This window comes from Balaenoptera borealis (assembly GCF_965194805.1).
Source record: "Balaenoptera borealis genome assembly, chromosome: 3".
NCBI lineage: Eukaryota > Metazoa > Chordata > Mammalia > Artiodactyla > Balaenopteridae > Balaenoptera > Balaenoptera borealis.
In genome coordinates, this window is record NC_138866.1 from 67,691,184 (window position 1) to 67,711,764 (window position 20,581).

The 20,581-nt window shown below is 39.4% G+C and overlaps 1 protein-coding gene across 2 annotated transcripts in view; it reads left to right on the plus strand.

Moving 5' to 3' along the window:
- The window catches only part of PRKD1 (protein kinase D1), a 457,302-nt gene that overhangs the window by 51,186 nt on the left and 385,535 nt on the right, over positions 1 to 20,581 (plus strand). For both annotated transcript variants that reach the window (XM_082384103.1, XM_082384102.1), the window contains exon 3: positions 9,232 to 9,355. In XM_082384103.1, coding sequence (XP_082240229.1) covers positions 9,308 to 9,355 — 48 coding nt within the window. In that variant the 5' untranslated portion in view covers positions 9,232 to 9,307. The remainder of the gene's footprint in view (positions 1 to 9,231; positions 9,356 to 20,581) is intronic.

Genomic DNA, 20,581 nt, shown 5'->3' on the forward strand with positions numbered 1-20,581 from the left:
TAAAATAAGAAGGGCTTCAAATACCTTAATCACAAGCTTCCCCCACTCCCACTCTGCTCTCAGAGGTAAGACCCCCTAGCCAAACAGCCCTCCTTATCATGGGGACCAGGTGCAGTTCCTGCTTATCCCTGAGTAGTGGGTTTCAGTTCCCTGTCATCCCATAGAATTATCCCAGCAAGCCAATCCCCTGGGAACCAGGGGCACCTACCCTCTTGGTACTATAACGCCGCCTCCCACTGCCCCTTGGTAGTTCACTCTGCTCCCAAGCACAAGCCCATGTAGCCTGGCCTGGCATATGGTGTCCTCCTCTCCTGAGCTGTGAGTATCATGAGTATCATGGGACCTTTGGGGCCATCCTCACAACTCCAGGGCAGGAATCCCTCCCTCACCAACAGGGTTCTGAATAGGAGGTGATTAAAACAATTGGGTGTGGTGTTCACCTGGACAAGATGACACCCAGTAGGTGGAAGTAGTGTTTTTCTCAAGGAAATGAATGTTCCCACTGTCAGTCATCCAGGGAAGTGATTAATCATGGGGCAGAAATTGAGAAAGCTTTGTATGCCAAGCTTTAAAGGATGTAAAGTTACAGAGCTCATCATGGTCATTCATGTTCTAATTGTGTTACCTGGAGCAGTTTTGTTGGGAAATGGATAAAGGCAGTCAAATTTAGATGGACAGAGAGGAGGGAAAAGTCAGCAGGTGCCTTGGAAGAGTGTGGCACCCTGAAGAGTTGAGGCAAATCATGACCCCAATGGGGGAGGCAAGATAGACAAGAAAAGCATGATGTCAGGACTTGGGGAAGAGGGAAACTGAGAGTCAAAAGCCAGTTTTAGTAAATGCTGGAAAGCAATTTTGAGGCAGATGGAGCATTAAAGATAAGAGCAGACAGAGAATATCCAGGTAACGTGAGCCATGTGCGTGGGGTCTAAGATTGTCAGAAACTGCTGACCTTCCAATCCTCAAACTGAGGCGTGTCAGAGAGTTGTAGGAGGTCAGAAAAAAAGGACCCACATCTTCAGAGACAGATCTGTGCCAGATGTTATACTGGACACTAGGCATGATACTTCATTTAATTCTTTCCCAAGCCAAATAAGATGGGTATTAACATCTCCTTTTTTTCAGAGGTGGTAGCTGAGGACCATAGATATAGGGAAACCTGGCCAAATTCTCAGAGACAAAGGCTAGACTAGAACATCGATCTCCTAAGTCCCACTACTGTCCTACAGTGACTCTGTCAGTTCCTATCACTGGACATTTTATTTTGAGATGCTATTATGTTCAAAACTCTATTTTAGACACCGAGGATACAGGACATCAGTGGATACAAGAGTTCCTTGCTTTCAAAGAGCCTACAACATAATGCGAAATGTTGTCATAGTCATTCCTCCAGGAGAAACAATGACTTATGCCAAAAGAATTTTAAAAAATTGGTAATGTGAGGTCTGTCTTTACTGCATACTGGATTATAAGTTATTTTCAAACCTAGTGTAATCCTTTTGCCAAACATGAGAAGAGGGATCACTTTTACCAGTGAATATAGAAGCATCTATTTTTAATCACCCTTTTGTTTTTGGATCTTGCACCAGCCCCTACAGCTTAAAGCTGTGTCTGTTTCTCTTATAAGCAGCCTAGTTATAGGCATTGTATGTGGTTCTTTAAGAACCTTATGATTTTTTATTATCCCTTTGTGACAGTTTTCTCAGAGTTATGCAAATGGTATGCCAAGTGTAGTAGACTGAAATTTCTTCCATTTTATCTCTGTCCAAATAGAAGTTGCCTCATCTGCATATAACAGTTCCCTTTGCAACTCAGTTGTAGTAGAAAATTGGAATTCATTTGTATTTGCATTTCCTGGGGATACAGACAAGAGCAGATGCCAATAATGGATGTCATAATTTGCTGCCTTCTCTTTGCTGCCTATAAATCTTTGAATATTTTTCCTACAATAGCAAGTAAAGAGATTCAGCAAGCATAATGGGGAGAGAGGAGATGTAAATCTCAGCAGTGGTGGTGGATTCCAGCTATGAATATTTCAGAAACAAGGCACTCTCTTTAAGTGAAACACTAATGGTTTTTAAGATGCTGATAGGCCTGATGTGCTTTTGATTTCATTTAATAACCAAAGCTCCTGACTGCATAACACTAGTTCCAGGTTGGTATATTCTAAAGAAAGTCTTTTCTCCAGTGCTGGCCTTATTGTGGTGTTAAATCTTGATTGCCTACACACTACACCAGAGATATGCAGGTACGCACAGTTCAAAATTTAAATTATTTATATTTGGTTTTGAAATGACACATATACAAAAAGTCTCTCTCTCTCATTTTACACACAGGCATACAAATATGCACACTCACCCAAATTCACCCCCAAACATCTAGCCTTGAGTCTTTGCTTCCCTGAACCTTTTTCCAGTAGTTTGTGACTCAACTGAGTGTTGGTGATTATCCAAACATCGATATGAAAGACAGCATGTTTACTCAAATTATGAGTCCCAAATATAGAGATTTCAAAATGTAATGCTATTGATCAAATGTTAATTTTGTGGTTTTCTTACATCTTATATCTTGCAAGTAATAAATTAGGAAATCCAAAATTCTCCAATCTCCACTTTTTCTAACTCACTTGGGCCATTTTTCTACCGTTTTACTTTATTTATTTATTTATTTACATCTTTATTGGAGTATAATTGCTTTACACTGTTGTATTAGTTGCTGCTGTATAACAAAGTGAATCAGCTATACATACACATATATCCCCATATCCCCTCCCTCTTGCATCTCCCTCCCACCCTCCCTATCCCACCCCTCTAGGTGGTCACAAAGCACCAGCTGATCTCCCTGTGCTATGCGGCTGCTTCCCACTAGCTATCTATTTTACATTTGGTAGTGTATATTTGTCAATTCCACTCTCTCACTTTGTCTCAGCTTACCATTCACCCTCCCCATGTCCTCACGTCCATTCACTATGTCTGTATCTTCTTGGATTGATCCCTTGATCATTATGTGGTGTTCTTCTTTGTCTCTTGTAATAGTCTTTATTTTAAAGTCTATTTTGTCTGATATGAGAATTGCTACTCCAGCTTTCTTTTGATTTCCATTTGCATGGAATGTCTTTTTCCATCTCCTCACTTTCAGTCTGTATGTGTCCCTAGGTCTAGGGTGGTTCTCTTGTAGACAGCATCTCTACGGGTCTTATTTTTGTATCCATTCATCCAGTCTATGTCTTTTGGTTGGAGCATTTAATCCATTTACATTTAAGGTAATTATTGATATGTATGTTCCTATTACCATTTTCTTAATTGTTTTGGGTTTGTTATTGTAGGTCTTTTCCTTCTCTTGTGTTTCCTGCCTAGAGAAGTTCCTTTAGCATTTGTTGTAAAGCTGGTTTGGTGTTGCTGAGCGTTTGCTCGTCTGTAAAGGTTTTAATTTCTCCATCGAATCTGAATGAGATCCTTGCTGGGTAGAGTAATCTTGGTTATAGGTTTTTCCCTTTCATCACTTTAAATATGTCCTGCCACTCCCTTCTGGCTTGCAGAGTTTCTGCTGAAAGATCAGCTGTTAACCTTATAGGGATTCCCTTTTATGTTATTTGTTGCTTTTCCCTTGCTGCTTTTAATATTTTTTCTTTGTATTTAATTTTTGATAGTTTGATTAATATGTGTCTTGGCGTGTTTCTCCTTGGATTTATCCTGTATGGGACTCTCTGTGCTTCCTGGACTTGATTGACTACTTCCTTTCCCATATTAGGGAAGTTTTCAACTATAATCTCTTCAAATATTTTCTCAGTGCCTTTCTTTTTCTCTTCTTCTTCTGGGACCCCTATAATTCAAATGTTGGTGCATTTAATGTTGTCCCAGAGGTCTCTGAGACTGTCCTCAGTTCTTTTCATTCTTTTTTCTTTATCCTGCTCTGTGGTAGTTATTTCCAGTATTTTATCTTCCAGGTCACTTATCCGTTCTTCTGCCTCAGTTATTCTGCTATTGATTCCTTCTAGAGAATTTTAAATTTCATTTATTGTGTTGTTCATCATTGTTTGTTTGCTCCTTAGTTCTTCTAGGTCATTGTTAAACATTTCTTGTATTTTCTCCATTCTATTTCCAAGATTTTGGATCAACTTTACTATCATTACTCTGAATTCTTTTTCAGGTAGACTGCCTATTTCCTCTTCATTTGTTTGGTCTGATGGGTTTTTACCTTGCTCCTTCATCTGCTGCGTATTTCTCTGTCTTCTCATTTTGCTTAACTTACTGTGTTTGGGGTCTCCTTTTTGCAGGCTGCAGGTTTGTAGTTCCCACTGTTTTTGGTGTCTGCCCCCTGTGGGTATGGTCGGTTCAGTGGGTTGTGTAGGCTTCCTGGTGGAGGGTACTGGTGCCTGTGTTCTGGTGGATGAGGCTGGATCTTGTCTTTCTGGTGGGCAGGACCACGTCCAGTGGTGTGTTTTGGGGTGTCTGTGAACTTAATATGATTTTAGGCAGCCTCTCTGCTAATGGGTTTGGTTGTGTTCCTGTCTTGCTAGTTGTTTGGCATGGGGTATCCAGCACTGGACTTTGCTGGTCGTTGAGTGGAGCTGGGTCTTAGCGTTGAGACAGAGATCTCTGGGAGAGCTCTCGCCAACTGATACTATGTGGGGCCGGGAGGTCTCTGGTGGTCCAGTGTCCTGAACTCGGCTCTCCCACCTCAGTGGCTCAGGCCTGACACCCGGCCAGAGCACCACTACCGTGTCAGCCACATGACCCCAGAGTCAGTTTCTGCTTTCCTGGAGTGCCATCTTCTGCCCCAACTCCTGTTTTCTGTTTAGTTAAGCAAGGAGGCATTAGACTGAGGGGGCTCCAGTGCCATGACAACCAACGTAAGCAAACCAAAATCTGTACCATTGTACTTTAAATGTAAACCTTTGTCTACTACATTGTTTCAGAAATTCTGGAGCCTCTGGCAAGACTACCTCTCATACACAGTTTTTCCTTTTTAACATCTGCCAACGTATACAGCCTTTCTATAAGGTGTCTATTATTACTCTAGTGAGATGTTGAAATACGTTAATTAGTGTAAATGTTGTACACTAACCCCAGTATACCTCATTAACCAGCTATATTCAGTAATACCACTGCCAGGAAGTATTGGCAGCCTATAGCTTAAAGAAAATTATCCAAAAGAAAAAAAGGAAAAGGGAAAGAAAGAAAGAAAAGAAAAGGAACTAAATAAAAGTTAACACCTAGTTGATGAGCTTCCACTGAGTTCAGAAAAATGTTGAAATCAGATATATACGATTCTGACCACAAATCTCCTCCAGATTTGAAGTCAGTGATCTTGTTGCCTAAATTACTGTTCACTCCCTAACTTGGCTACTCCGTTCTCAGCCTAATTACCTCTTTTCTCTTCCTAACAAGCCAAGTGTAATCTTCATGACAAAATCTTTTCTAATTCCTCAGCAAAGAGTTTCTCATTCCTCCTGTAGGAGAGCTGCTGGTGCCCGGCCCAGATCCCTTTTTGCAGCTCACGTACAATGATTGCCTCCCACCAACAGGAGCCACCTCACTCAGAAGCATCTGAAATGTTGCTCTCTGTCCCAGAGCTGGCGATATGGGGAGACAGAAGTCTGCCCTCTTGCCTCCAGGTGGGGCAACTCGGTGTGCCCTTCATGCTGGAGGGTTCACCAGGGGATCGCTGAGGCTAGACTTCTGCTGTATCTCCACCTAGCTTCACCCTCTGCCCTATTCTGCTTTCCTCACTAGCTTAAAGTTTCTTCTGAGAGAACTCCTTCATTAAATCATTTGCACTAGAATCCCTGTCTCTGGCTCTGATTTTAGAAAACCCAACCCAAGATAGTTGGTACCAGGAATAATCCTAGAAAGCAGTCTCTAAGGATGGGTGGCTGGGGTGAGATCATTCACCAGCCAGATGGCAACAAAGACTTCATTACTTTTGATTAGTAGCTTACTGATTCCTGACCTGCTATAGCAGTACAGCTGCTGAGACTTTCACCTCTGGTGATCTTGGATGGGATACAGGTGGACATAGCTTGTGTAATGGTCCTGAGGCTTAAGAATTTCAGGGAAAATAATAACTGTAAAGACTGAGGTATTTGGGAGCTGTTGCTAAGTGCTACTAATGCCTTAAAGAGAGAAAATGACAGGCTCAGACTCAGTCTCCAATTTAAAGTAAAACATACTTCCTTGGCTGCAATTAAAGAGACCCGTACCTCTTGTTGCCAAAGTGCAGGCAGATCTGACAACCAGTCACAGGACTTGACTGTAAGAGTGGCAGAAATTCAAAGAAAGCTGAATTCATGGGCTTGGCGAGTCTGTGATACCAGTCAGAGCCCTGACAGGGATGGGACCAGTTGAATGGGCTCCCTCTCAAGATGGTTCATCTGGCTACTACCATGGCTGACTGTCTGACCTGTCAGCCACAACGACCAGCACTTTGCCTCCAATCAATTTAGGCAAACTGATAAAACTGGACCCTTTCCACCCTAGAAAGAGAAGCCATTTAATCTGATTGTGATTAACTCGTATTCTGGATATGAGTTTGCATTTCCTATTCACAGTGCCTCAGCCAAGTACCAAGATTCAAAGGTCTGATCTACCAGCATGAAATCCAGTATAATATTGCCATGAAGCAAGACCCACTTTATGGCAAATGAGGTGTACTGTTCTTACCACATACTATACCATTCAGAAGCTGCCAGCCTGACAGAGTGCTGGAATGGCCTCTTGAAAGTACAGCTGAGGCTTGAAGATGACAGCCTGTAACATGGTGCTATGTCCCCAACAGGTAGAATATATGGATCTGGTGATCAAGGCATGGAAGTGGGAGTCAGCCAACACCTATAACTGAAGTAACCCATTTGGAGAATTTGTGCTTCCCAACCCCACATATTTAGGCTCTGTGTGTCTAGAGGCCTCAAGAAGAGGAATTCTCTTTAAGTTTTCCACTGAAATTAAAGCTGCAGCTGCCACTGGTCATTCTAGGCTCCTTATACCAATAGACCAGCAGAAAAAAAGGGAAATTACCATATTGGCAGGGTAATTGAACTCTGATAAGCAGGAAGTAAGACTCGTTGCATCGTGGGGTAGGGAGGAATATTTTTGGCACACACGTGACTCCATGAGTCATCTCTTGGTATTCCCATGCTCCATTTTAATAGTGAATGTGTAAATGGTAAGTGGGTTAATATAGCAACCATGACCTAGAATGGTCAAGGTAACCAGAGATTCAGATCTGTCAGGGATGACAGTCTGGGTCACCTTACCAGGAAAGCTACCTGAATCAACAAAAGTGTTATCCAGGGATTTCCCTGGTGGTGCAGTGGTTAAGAATCTGCCTGCCAATGCAGGATACATGGGTTCGAGCCCTGGTCCGGGAAGATCCCACATGCTGCGGAGCAGCTAAGCCAGTGTGCCACAACTGCTGAGTCTGCGCTCTAGAGCCCATGAGCCACAACTACTGAGCCCACATGCCACAACTACTGAAGCCTACACGCCTAGAGCCCATGCTCTGCAACAAGAGAAGCCACTGCAATGCAAAGTCCATGCACCACAATGAAGAGCAGCCCCCACTTGCCGCAACTAGAGAAAGCCCGTGTGCAGCAACGAAGACCCAACACAGCCAAAAATTAATTAATTAATTAATTTAAAAAAAGAAACCGCCTACCAATGCAGGGGACACGGATTTGAGACCTGGTCCAGGAAGATCCCACATGCCACGGAGCAGCTAAGCCCGTGCGCCACAACTACTGAAGCCTATGCGCCTAGAACCCGTGCTCCACAACAAGAGAAGCCACCGCAGTGAGAAGCCCGTGCACTGCAACGAAGAGTAGCCCCCGCTCGCCGCAACTAGAGAAAGCCCACGCACAGCGACAAAGACCCATTGCAGCCAAAACTAAAATAAATAAATAAATAAATTTATTTTAAAAAATAATAAAATTGTTATCCAACGCAGAGAGGACTCTAGAATGGGTGGGTAGAGAAGGGCAATGGTGAGTACTAGTGCTGTGGGGACTGTAGTTTGTCTCACTAACCCTCCTCATGTAAGTTTCTCCAGAAATTTTGAACAACCCAAATCTTGGAGAAGTTGTGCCATCATGATACTAATTTAATGTGAGAAGCAAGTGGGGCTGAATGGTGTAAATAGTGGAATGCAGTAGACACAGATTCTATTTCCTGGGCCAGTGCACCCATCCCCCAGTGGCTTTGAGTGATGACAGTTAATAGTCTACAGGGATATGCCTGACAGTTGTCCTCGGTCGACAGAAGCCTGCCTGTTTGGAAACGCCTAGGAGCATATGCCTTCTCCCCAGGGCCATCCTGGAGACTGTGCTTTATTGATATAAGGTCTGGGCCTTTATCTCAAGGTGGGACAACTTTATGATGCTGTTCCTGACCCAGAGCTTCTTGAAGAATCAGACCGAAGCTGAACTGCTGAACTTACATCTTTGTCTATATTCTTGCTGCCCACACTGTATGTTAGGTTTCACTTGAACACATTCCCTCAGTAAATCACTTGCACTAGAATCCTTGTCTCTTAGGCTCTGCTTTTAAGAAACCCACCCTCAGAAATTCTCTTCTGTGTTCTCATAGCTCCTTTCACTTTGTATCAAATACCTCCTATCATATCATTTATTTTTATTTATTTATTTTTGGGCTGCGTTGGGTCTTTGTTGCTGAGCGCAGGCTTTCTTTAGTTGCGGCAAGCAGGGGCTACTCTTCGTTGTGGTATGCGGGTTTCTCATTGCGGTGGCTTCTCTTGTTGCGGAGCACGGGCTCTAGAGCACAGGCTTAGTAGTTGTGGCGCACGGGCTTAGTTGCTCCGCGGCATGTAGGATCTTCCCGGACCAGGGCTCGAACCTGTGTCGCTTGCATTGGCAGGTGGATTCTTAACCACTGCACCACCAGGGAAGTCCCTATCATATCATTTAATACTTTGCATTTATCTTCATTACTAACTAGGAGCTCCAGGAGGAATTTGTCTCTGGGTCTCTATTATCTAAAACAATTCCTGACAGACTACATAAAAGCATATTGAATCAACTGAACAAACAACTGAGTAAATGAGTAAATAGTCATTATTGTAGGGTTTGCCAAATCTGGGCTAGACTATGCTTTGAATCTTTTCATCTTAATTAGAAAAAAAATTCAAGATAATTACTGTGGCTGATCAAGTTTCAATGTATGTAATTCTCAATTGAATGTAATTTCCAAGTAATAATAAGGTGTTTTTCTTCATTTTTAGCTCTATACCTGAAGGTGGCGAAATTCAACTGATCAAATTGTGCTGGTCTCAGGAGCTACCAATTGCTCACTCTGTGATGGAAGGACTATACCATACTCCTGCAGCACAGAGGAAATCCTCTAGGGTAAATAAATTGTTTTTTTACAATTTCTTCTGATGGTAAAATTCCACTAGGCTTTTTCCAATGGGGAAATCCCTTGAGCTTTTCTTTTGATTTATTTAGGAAACAATGGTTCCTGCCTCTTCCAAAATAGTTTAGGCAAACATATCAAAAGGAACAAACAGTTCTAAACAAAGGTTTGCAAATTTTCTTCATATTTCCTCTGTGCAGATTTATAGATGTCTTATTGGAAAATCTCAGAGACTTTAGTTAGCAAAGCTTCCCATGTGGGATATTTCCTGTTTGCTCCTTCGGATTCACTCCTCATTTTCCCACCCTTCTATGTGACCCTAGGAGTCTGACCTGTTTGGACTGCATCAGTGGTAGAATTTTTTTTATCATTAGTGAGCATAAATACTTTTCACATACTTATCGGATAAGTGTATTTTATTGATAATCTATTCATGACCTTATTCCATAGGGATGTTTATCTTAATGATTTCTAAGTTATTTTTATGTTAGGATTATTAATCCATTGTCTTACATATATGTTACATTATCCCTAGTTTTCTGTTTATCTTTCAATCTTTTCAAACAGTACCTGAATCTTTATTTTTATATTCTTTAATGGTTTGTGTGTTTCATATCTGACTTAGATATCCATGAAAAATTCTGGTTATGAGTCAAATAAATGGAGGATCCCTAATAATATTTACCTGCTATGCATAATGCCTGTTGTTTTAGGGGGTTACTGAAAATAACTTCTAGCTTGGACACTAGAAGACAGAAGAACATCAGATTTCTTTAATTTGTCTATTGTAGAATAGATCATATTCATTGATTTTCTTTTGAAAATTCTTCCCTCTATTTTATTTGGAGCTATCTAGTTGCAGAGCCTCCCAGTTACTTTGTGGAGGTTGGAGGCAAGTGCACCTATGCAATTCCTCAAGCATTTCATTCCCTAATCCAAGGATTACTAGCAACTTTTCGGGTCATTCAGTAAATGGGCCAGTGTGGAATATGTTGCTTCTAAATTCCAAAGAGGCCCACTAGGCATTGTGTCTCTTTTTCGGTTGTGCCATAACTTACCCTTAATCTTAGAAGGCACATCTCAACATGCCCTACAGTACTGAAGCCCTAGAAATTTCACTGAGGTAGAAGGTCCCTGAATTTTTGTCAGATTTATTTCCCGCCCTCTGACACACAAATGTCTTACCCATAAGTCTAGAGTAGTTTGTATTTCTTCCTCACTAGGTTCAGTCAGCATAATGTTATCAATGTAATAGACCAGAGTGATTTCTTGTGGAAAGGAAAGGTAGTCAAGATTCCTGAAAACTAAATTATGACATAGGATTAGAGAGTTGATATACCCCTAAGGCAGGACAGAGAAGTTGTATTGTTGGCCTTGCCAGCTGAAAGCAAACTGCTTCTGGTGGTCTTTATTGACAGGTATCAGAAAAAGCATTTGCCAGATCAATAGCTATATACCAGGAACCAGGGGATGTATTAATTTGCTCAAACAATGAAACCCCAACTGATATAGCCATTGCAATTTTAGTAATTATTCAGTTAAACCTAAAATAATCCACTGTCTTTTCCAAGATCCCTGTCTTCTTCACAGATCAAATAGGAAAGTTGAATGGGGATGTGGTGGGAATCACCACACCTGCATCTTTCGAGTCATTGATAGTGGTACTAATCTCTGCATTCTCTCCAGGAGTGTGGTATTGCTTTTGGTTTACTATTTTCCTAGGTAGAGGCAGTTCTAATGGCTTCCAATTGGCCTTTCCCACCATAATAGCCTTCTCACCACAGATCAGAGAACCAAAGTGGGAAATCTCTCAGCTGCTAAGTATGCTTATTCAAATTATGCATTATACAGCTGGAGAAATAACCACAGGATGGATTTGGGGACCCACTGGCCCCACTGTGAGTCAGACCTGAGCTAAAATTACATTGATCACGTGACCTCCATAAGCCCCTACTATAACTGGTGGACCACAGTGACACTTTAGGTCACCTGGAATCAGTGTCAGTTCAGAGCCAGTGTTCAGTAGGCCCGGAAAGGTCTGATTATTTCCTTTTCCCCAGCATACTGTTATCCTAGTAAAAGGCCATAGACCCCTTTGGAGGAGGACTGAAATGCAGATTAGCAGTATAAATTTCTGGCAGTGTACCAGGGTCTTTCCTTAAGAGAGCCTCCCTTGCATTTAAAGGGTTCCAGGTCTGTAAACTGGCTCAAGTCTGGGAATGGATTGAGGGGCTGTGACTCTCTCCTTTTATATTCAAGTTAGACTTTTATTCACTTAACATAGAATTTTTCTGCTTATACAGATCAAGTAAGTATTTAGTAGGCTTGCTATTTAGTTCACATTTAGGTATATACCATGATCAGCTGGTGAATACTGCTTGAGTCAGACTATTCTAATTGCTGCTTTGACTCTGCTGTCCACTGCAGTAACCATACTGACTTTTCTTTTGGCAGTTGAGTGGTGCCATTTGGACCCTGCCACTCTGGGATTCAGTTACTCTCTTGCATTTAGGCTTCCCAATTCAGTGACTGCAGTTCCCAATGTAAGGTCTGGCTTACAGAGATAAGCAAGCAACAGAGCACTTCAAGGCTGTTGGGACTCCCCTCACAAATTGATTCCTCATAGTTGTGATAAAAAGTGTGTCTTCTGGACTATCCCAGGGTGGGTGAGTAGGTCTTAAGTGACAAATCCACTCTAACATTTCAGTCTCCCTAAGCCTTTGAATCCCTTCCTCTACAGTAAAGCAAGGTCGGTCCAGCATTTCCAACTTGCTCACTGTGGGCCACCTTTTGGTCCATGTTTTAGCCAATCAACCAACCAAATTGTTAGCTCCCTTTCTAACTCCCCAAGATGCAAAATGAAATGCAGAATCACTGCTTAGTCAGTCCATATTAATGAATTTGGCCTGATCCAACTTTATATTCCTGATACCATTATCCCACATCCTTACTATCCATTCCCACACATGTTCTCCAAATTTCTGTCTGTACAAATTGGAAAATTCAGGTTCTTTTTTTTTTTTTTTGGAATATATTGCACATCCTCATGGGTCACACTTTCTACCGTGGCCTTAGGGACCTATTGGGTCTTTAGCCTGGTTGTAGGTCTGGAAGCACAGAGGAGTGGGGGACATTCAGCATTGTCTTGCGTGGCATCTGCCTCAGGGTAGGCCATTACTCTTTCATCAGGCATGGCAGGGTTAATCCCCCTCAGATGGGGATGGAGAGGCTGCTTCTACTGGAGGTTCCACTGGGGTTGAAAAGACCTCTTCCATTGTGAGTAGAGAGGCTGCTTCCATTGGCAAAATGATTCATCAGAATTTAGGGGCTCAGGGTCTGTAGCTTCAGCAAGGGCTTTCCATGTGTCCTCATTCCACTTTTCAGGATCCCAGTGCCTTCCCAATCAGTGCCCTTTAATAGTAGACACCTTACCAGGCTGGGAGTTCAACATGCCTTGTAATTCAGCCAGCTGCAGGTTGAGATTCTGCTTTTGATTTTCAGCATTTTCAGCCCTGCAGCTATAGGAGCACACATAGAGCTTTCAGGTCATTTATGTGGCTCTTGAACTGGGAATGTGAATCCCTGAGCTCATTCTTTTCTTCTCCCACTTTGTCCACCGGTGTTAGGAGCAATGAGTTACTCTCCTTATACTTGTTAGTTTGAGAAAAATGTTCAAAAGTATCATGTACACAGACACTTAGATCCTTGCTTCTTGTAAGTGGTTGTTTAGGAGTCTCCAGTGGTGATATTTTGCTTATTTCTGTTGCCAGAGGTTGCCTGATCATGAACTATCAGTGCTTTCTTTATTACTGGAAATGGAATCATTAGCATCTTTAAACATAATCAAATTAGAAAGCCAATTCCAGGAACCCCAGAACCAATTCAGAAAACTCATTCTTATAATTCTATTCCTCTAGAATCACTGTTGGTAAAATCTGTTTTAGAGTTCCCCAGAGAAACAGAACCAGTAGGATAGAGATAGAGAGGGAGATAAAGATGGAGATAGAAGTACAGTTAGAACTAGAGTGAGAGTGATAGTGAGAGCAAGAGAGAGAGAGATTGAGAATGAGAGAGATTTATTATAAGGAATCAGCTCACATGATTATGGAGGTTGGTAAATCTTAGATCTGCAGGGTTAATCAGCATGATGGAGGCTCAGGAGAGCCAGTGGTTTAGTTTCAGTCTCAGTCTGAAGGTCTGAGAGCCTGATGGTGTTGTTCTAGTCCAAAGTCCAGAAGGCTTGAGACCCAAGAAGAGCTGATGTTTCAGTTCGAGTCCAAAGGCAGAAAAAAGCCAATATCCCAGTCCTCAGACTCTCAAAAAGAACTGTTTTACTCATGGGAGGGTCAGCCTTTTTGTTCTAGTCAGCCTTCAACTGATTGAATGAGGCCCATCCACTTTAGGGAGAGCAATCTGCTTCACTCAGTCTACTGATTTAAATGTTAATCTCATCCAGAACTCTCTTCATAGAAATATCCAGAACAGTGTTGACTAAGTATCTGGGTACCCTGTGGCCCAGTCAAGTTACCACATAAAATTAATCATCATACCAGACTTTTCCCCCCCAAAAAAAGGCCTTAATCTTTAATACTAAGTATTACCACTCCAACTTGTATGTTATGTTTGTTGGGTATTTAAATCTCAATTTGTTCGTTTCCTCCTCCCCAAATTAATCATTATTATTCCTGTTATTTAATGAAGTCAGTACTTTTTTAGATTTATCTACTTTTTACCAATTTATTTGCTCACCTTCCCTTTTTTCATCTCAATCCTTCTTTACCAATTCAATATTCTTTTTCATGAAGAATATTCATTAGCAATTCCTTCAGTGATAGTCTATTGATAGTAAATACAATTCATTTTTATTTGTGAAATGCCTATTTTGATCTCATTCTTAAATGATGTTAAATGAGCACAATATATCCATTTTTATGAGAATTTAAAATTTTCTCAGCTCATCGAAGAGGGTAATTTACTTTCTTCCCTTTTTCGTATTGCTACTGAGAAACGTCTATGTCTAATTGTTGATTCTGGTCTGCCTCTTCTCTTGGCTTGGTTTAAAAATCATTTATTTGCCTTTGCTGCTTTAGAGACTGCTTGGGATTTATAAGATTTCTTGAATCTGAGGACTGGAGTGTTTTATAACTTCTGGAAAATTCTCAGCCATTCTTTTAATAGATAGGCTTTTCACCATTCTCTCTATATTCTCCCCTGAAATTACTTTTGAATATATGTGTGACTTTCTCATTTTACCTCATGTCTCTTAACCTCTCTTTTTTGTATTCTTCCATTTCCTTGGTCTCTCTGTGTTTCTTCAGATTTATCCTTCTATTCACTAATTCTATCTTTAGCCATATCTAATCCCTTTTTTAAAAATTTCAGTGACTAAATTTTTTATTTCTAAAAGTTATTTTTCATTTTTTTTCCAATTTGCCTGGTCCAATTTTTTCATTAGTAATAATTTTGCATTATGTTTTAAAATTATAGGAAACAAAACAGTTAACTGGAATCAGATATAAAGAAACTGAACATCCTTTGTGGAGAAAAGGGAACTCTTATGCACTTTTGGTGGGATTGTAAATTGGTGTAGCCACTGTGGAAAAAAGTATGGAGGTTCCTCAAAAAATTAAAAATAGGACTGTCATATGATTCAGCAATTTTACTTCTGGGTATCTATCTGAAGAAAACAAAAACACTAATTCAAAAGATAACATGCAAAGCAATGTCCGTTGCAGCATTATTTACAATAGGCAAGATATGGAAGCAATCTAAATGTCCATTAATAGAAGAATGGATAAAGAAGATGTGGTATATATATGTATAAATATATATATATGTGTAATATTACTCAGCCATAAAAAATGAGATTTTGCCATTTGCGACAACATGGATGGATATAGAGAATATTATGCTAATCGAAATAAGTCAGATAAAGACGAATACCATATTTTCTCACTTTTATGTGGAATCTAAAAAAACAAAACAAACAAAACAGTATGAAAAGAGACTCATAGATACAGAGAACAAATGGGTTGTTTACAGAGGGGAGGAAGGTGGGTTGGGAGCAAAATAGGGGAAGGGGATTAAGAGGTACAAACATCCAGTTATAAAATAAATAAGCCACAGGGATGTAATATACAGCAGAAGGAATATGGTCAATAATATTATAATAACTTTGTACAGGGACAGATCGTTACTAGACTTATTGTGGTGATCATTTCATAATGTAGGCAAATGTCAAATCACTCTGTAATACACCTGAAACTAACATAATATTGTACATTAACTATATTTCAATTAATTTTTTTAAATAAAAAAGAGAATGAACATTCTTAAAGCAAACACACAAGTGCCTTTTAAATTATTTTAAACAACAATGGATTTATACTATATGATGCTTTTGTAACTAGCTTTTTTATAAGAAAATTTGGAGATCTTTATATATCAGCATATATAGATAGACCTAATCTTTTTTAATTGCTGCAAAGTATTCAATTATATGCATTGTTGATAGTATTGTATTACTTTCTTAGACTTTTGAGTCCTTCCTCTATTTATTTTAGTCAGTTTAAACGTACTTATTTTTTTTAGTGTGTTTCAGTCTTATTACCTAAAGCTCCCAGGGTCTTATTCTGCTGTTTGCTATTTCTGTGGATGCAAATTTTTTATAGACGTTTTTTTCCTACCTAGGTCCCAGGTCACCTCAACAAGGTTTCTCTCATTTCACTTTGCCAGTAGATGACTTTTTCCCTAGCTACCCTTGCCCTGAGGACATAGCCCTTCATGTGTCCTGGACTTATATATGTGTCTTTGAGGGGAGGGTTTGCTAGTCCAACTCCCCAACTCAAGCAGTTCCAGTGCTTTGGTTTTTGGTCCATAATGTTCATTAAGTTCCTTTCAATAATAAGAGTGACTAATATGCCCCACCCTCTCAAGCTGCCAAACTATCAGCATCAGTTCACTAATCTGGTTTTCAATTTTCTCTTTGCTTTTAGCCCCTGGGGATTTTACAACTTCTCTGTGAGTTTGACTATGCATTTTCAACAATGTTTGTTATGTTATTATCTCATACTTATAAGTGTTTGCTGCTGAAGATTTTCAGGGTCTCTAATAGTCTGTAATGTTGCTAGACACAGAAGTCCTACTGTTTTATCACTCAGCCTTAGAAATGCCTGGGTGCTGCTTGTCTCTGAAACTCTCTAACTCTGAATTCCTTGTCTTCATGTGTTCTTATTGATATATTTAAGTAAAGTGGGGCTAATTTAGGTCTGAAAATTTGACATGGGTTAGTGATCGCCTTGTTTGAATTTCAAAGTAAAAATGAACATGCCTAATGAACAATGCCAAGGACATATCTGGCAAATATCTTTATTCTTCCTCACCTCCTTCCCTTCTCTCACACGACGAAAGCTCAAGCTCCCTGTTTCAATTTCAAGTCCAATATCAATTTTATAATTACATTCGAGGCAGTGCAAGGTAGTAGAAATAATAGTGACTACAGTGAAACAACCTGAATTATAGTTTAAGTTCTACCACTAAATTGTATGCCCTTGAATTAAATTATTCTACCTTTTAGTGCCACTGTTAATCTGTATGAAACCCTCAAGCTCTATCTATGATCATGTAATTCTAGAGCTTATTACTTCTAAGAATTACTTCTAGCCACCAAAAGTATAGAATGATTAAAAGCTGGAAGGTTTTATGTTTTTACGTTTTTTAAATTATAATTTTTAAAGGCATTCATAAAAACTGAACGAAAGGGTAATTCTTAGTTTCTGGGGTTTTCCCATAAATCAGGAGAAAGTGGTCATTAGATACATTATATTAAAATTATTGAAGGTAAGAAAATAGACTGACATGATTTCAATAGGAAAAGTCTAGGCATCCAAACATGTAAGTGTCTAGGTTACATGTAGGGCTGGAGCTAACAATTCTGACCCAGAGCATAATTGAAGGAATTAAATATAGTCACAAAGCATGTAATTAAACAACTGACTATGGTGTTTCATTCTTTGCAGTAATTCGACATTTCGTCTACAGTGTCAGTTTATCCTGTCTTCTCCCCCGTTTACTCTTACCCCTACTCACACAACCCACTGAAGCCCAGAAATAGACAGAAGTCACTAGAGAAGGTCTCAGAATCCTGACTCCCTCGATCCTAAAAGCTATTTGTAATAGTTAGGAATTATATACACATATTTCTATGGTCAGAGCACTTCCTTTAATAAAAATGCTGGGAAGGAAATTTGTAGATCTTTTTGCTCGTGGCCTTTTAGTACTTTTGACATTTCAGAGGTGAATCTCTCTTGCGATTTTGCCTACTCAAATTTATATGGGTTCCTTCTGTACTTTCACCAGCGATTAATGGGATTATTTTATCTTTAATTTTCTTTAACAGTAGTAAAGGACCTCCAAACCTGTGGTATGATTTCCTCAAAAAGCACTGATAGCATTTTTTAGACTTGCTCTCTGGAGGCCTTAGTTGATAGTAGGGAAATGTACCTCCCATAGACTTCCAGTAGATGGCAGGTACAGTATTTCAAACCTCTCATAACATGAAAAAATCCAATAGCTCAATGCATAAATATAGATTGTTATTGTGTTTTAAATCTCAAGAGCAATAAAAAGAAAGAGTAAAACTTTTGTTTATGGATCTAGTATCTTATTACCATATAAGTATCTTCTTATTTTTGTCTTCTACTAAAAATACAAATGCAACAAATGAAAATATGTCTTTATCAGGGAATGCCTGCAATTCCAGATTGCAAATTAAGCATTTAAATGTTGAATAATATAATCACCATGTTATAGTTGTTAATTAAAGTGCTTAGTGAACAAAGATACATTTAGCAATTTTTAAATATAAATTTTGGGGGATGAGAAACTATTGTTTTATAGCAATTATAGTTTAATAGGCTTCCATTTTACACTTTATTTATTCAGGTTTTTTTTACAGATTCGTAGATGGCAGAAGTACAGACATAGATAGATAAATACATACATATGTACATACATACATACATACAGATTTCTCAATCTGTTCCTTTGTTTTCTTTGACTAATTAATCCCATAGTGTTTCCTTCAGCTTACTATAGAAATGACTCTCTACAGTGTATTTGGAAAGAAATTCCTCTCTACTATCTATGGTAAGAAACAAAGAACGTTTAAGCTGGCCCATTATAGATGGGAAATGAGCACTCGGTCAGACCATATATCACCTGATTAGTGAGACAGATGTTTGTTCTGGGAAGGATGACTGTGAAAGCTGCAAAATATTCCATTACACATTCAGATACACACTTTCATTAAAAATATGTCCAGGTGTGACACAGCTAAGGTTCCCAGGACTTTCTGAAATATTTTTGATTAACTCAGTAAAATACTTTCAAAGGATTTAAAAATAGTTTTAGCTTCAACATATATCTTGAATTCCTTATAAATTTATCATATTTGTATTATACAGAAGATGTTCAAGGTGACTTGTTTGAATGAAACTCAGCCAAAGTAGATTTTGGGCTATTTACTTGATTTTCCCAACTTTAATACTATATGTTTTACTTATTTTGTTTATTTTCTGTCCTTCCCTTGAAATTATAAGCAAAGGGTTCAAATTTTATTTTATAGTTTTATTCATTACTGAATCCACAACATTTAGAACAATGCCTGTCACTTAGTGGATACTTAGTACATAAGTGCATAAGTGTAGACTAAGTGAATGAATGGATTTACTTTATATGGTTAGGTCGCAGGATAAAAGAAAATAATGAACAGCAGTCATTCGATGAATGTTGGATTGGCTCAGTTTCCCTTTTCTCTCTCTCCTGTCTACTATAGCACACTAGAAACCTTGGAGTCATCTTTGACTCTTATTTTCCTTCATCACACTGGATTAGATCATTATTTTCAAAATCTTGTCTTCTTAACATGTGGTTCACAGATTAGCAGTGTGGGTATTACCTGGGAGATTGTTAGAAAGTCAGAATTCTGGGCCTTAGCCCAGAACTACTGAATAATAGTTTGCATTTTTAAGAAGATTCTCAGGCAATTCATGCATACAGTAAAGTTTGAGAAGTACTGATCGAAGTCTGTTTCTTCTCCCACGTCTTAGATTTTTCCCCTTTCTGTAATCACCGTCAGAGAGAAAACATCTTCCAAGTTAGTTTACTTGCCTCTGAACTGTACAGTATACCACAACCAGATTTAACTTTTTACACAAACATTTGGTCACAATACACCTCTGCTTAAGGATCTACAACTCTTCCTTTTACCTAGTTACAGGAAGTCCAGGTAACTCCTCTTCTGTAATTCATGCCTCTCCATCATCTGGCACCACCATCCCAACCCAGTATCATCTCTTATCACAATTTATTCTTCCATTGGATTTCTGCAGCTTCTACAGTCATTCCTGGCTACTTTGTCTCTTAATCTAGAACACATTTTTTTTAACCAAACTTTTTATCTAATCAAACTCTACTCATCGTTCAATGTTTAACACAAAGAACTGTGCCTCCAAGATCTTCCCTCCTTGCTAGAGCCCATATGGATTTCTCCATTGTCTACTGCACATAATTATGCCACCTAATGCTCATTGTGGAATAAGCTGCATTGTTTTGGAGAGTTTTGTTATATGTGAAGGTCTTGTTTCCCTAATAAGATTTTAAGTTAATCAAAAGCAGAAAGTTTATCTTTTTATTTCTTTGGTATCACTCATAAGTGATTTAGAAACTTAAGTAAATGCTTATGTTCCATTTTAAACTAGTCAACTTTTAGGACTCTCTGGGTTTCCAGTAATACAAAACAAAACCAGTTGGCTTAAGCATTAAGAAGTATCTCACAGACTCAAAGGGCAGAAGTTCAGTAGAGCCGCAGAAGGTATAGGAGCTAGAGCGTGCAAAGCTGTGTAGAATTCTTTCACCACTCTCATCCCTTTTCCTTCTGCCTGGTCTGTTAATTTACACATATCTGCTTCATTCTTCTCTTCTTTCTCTCTGCGTATTTGCTGTCTCTGCTTCTCTGATCTGCATGGAAGGCAGATCACACTCACCAGTAGCTCTGTCTTTGAGCCTACATATTTCAGGACTCAAAGACATTGAGTCAGGCTCCTCTCACCCCAATCTCAAATTCCTGATTAGTCCAGCTTAGACCCATCCAGTCAATCAGTGTCAGAAAGGGAAATCATTGCTGCCAGGGCTTCAATGCTTTTGTGATTAACAGTTAA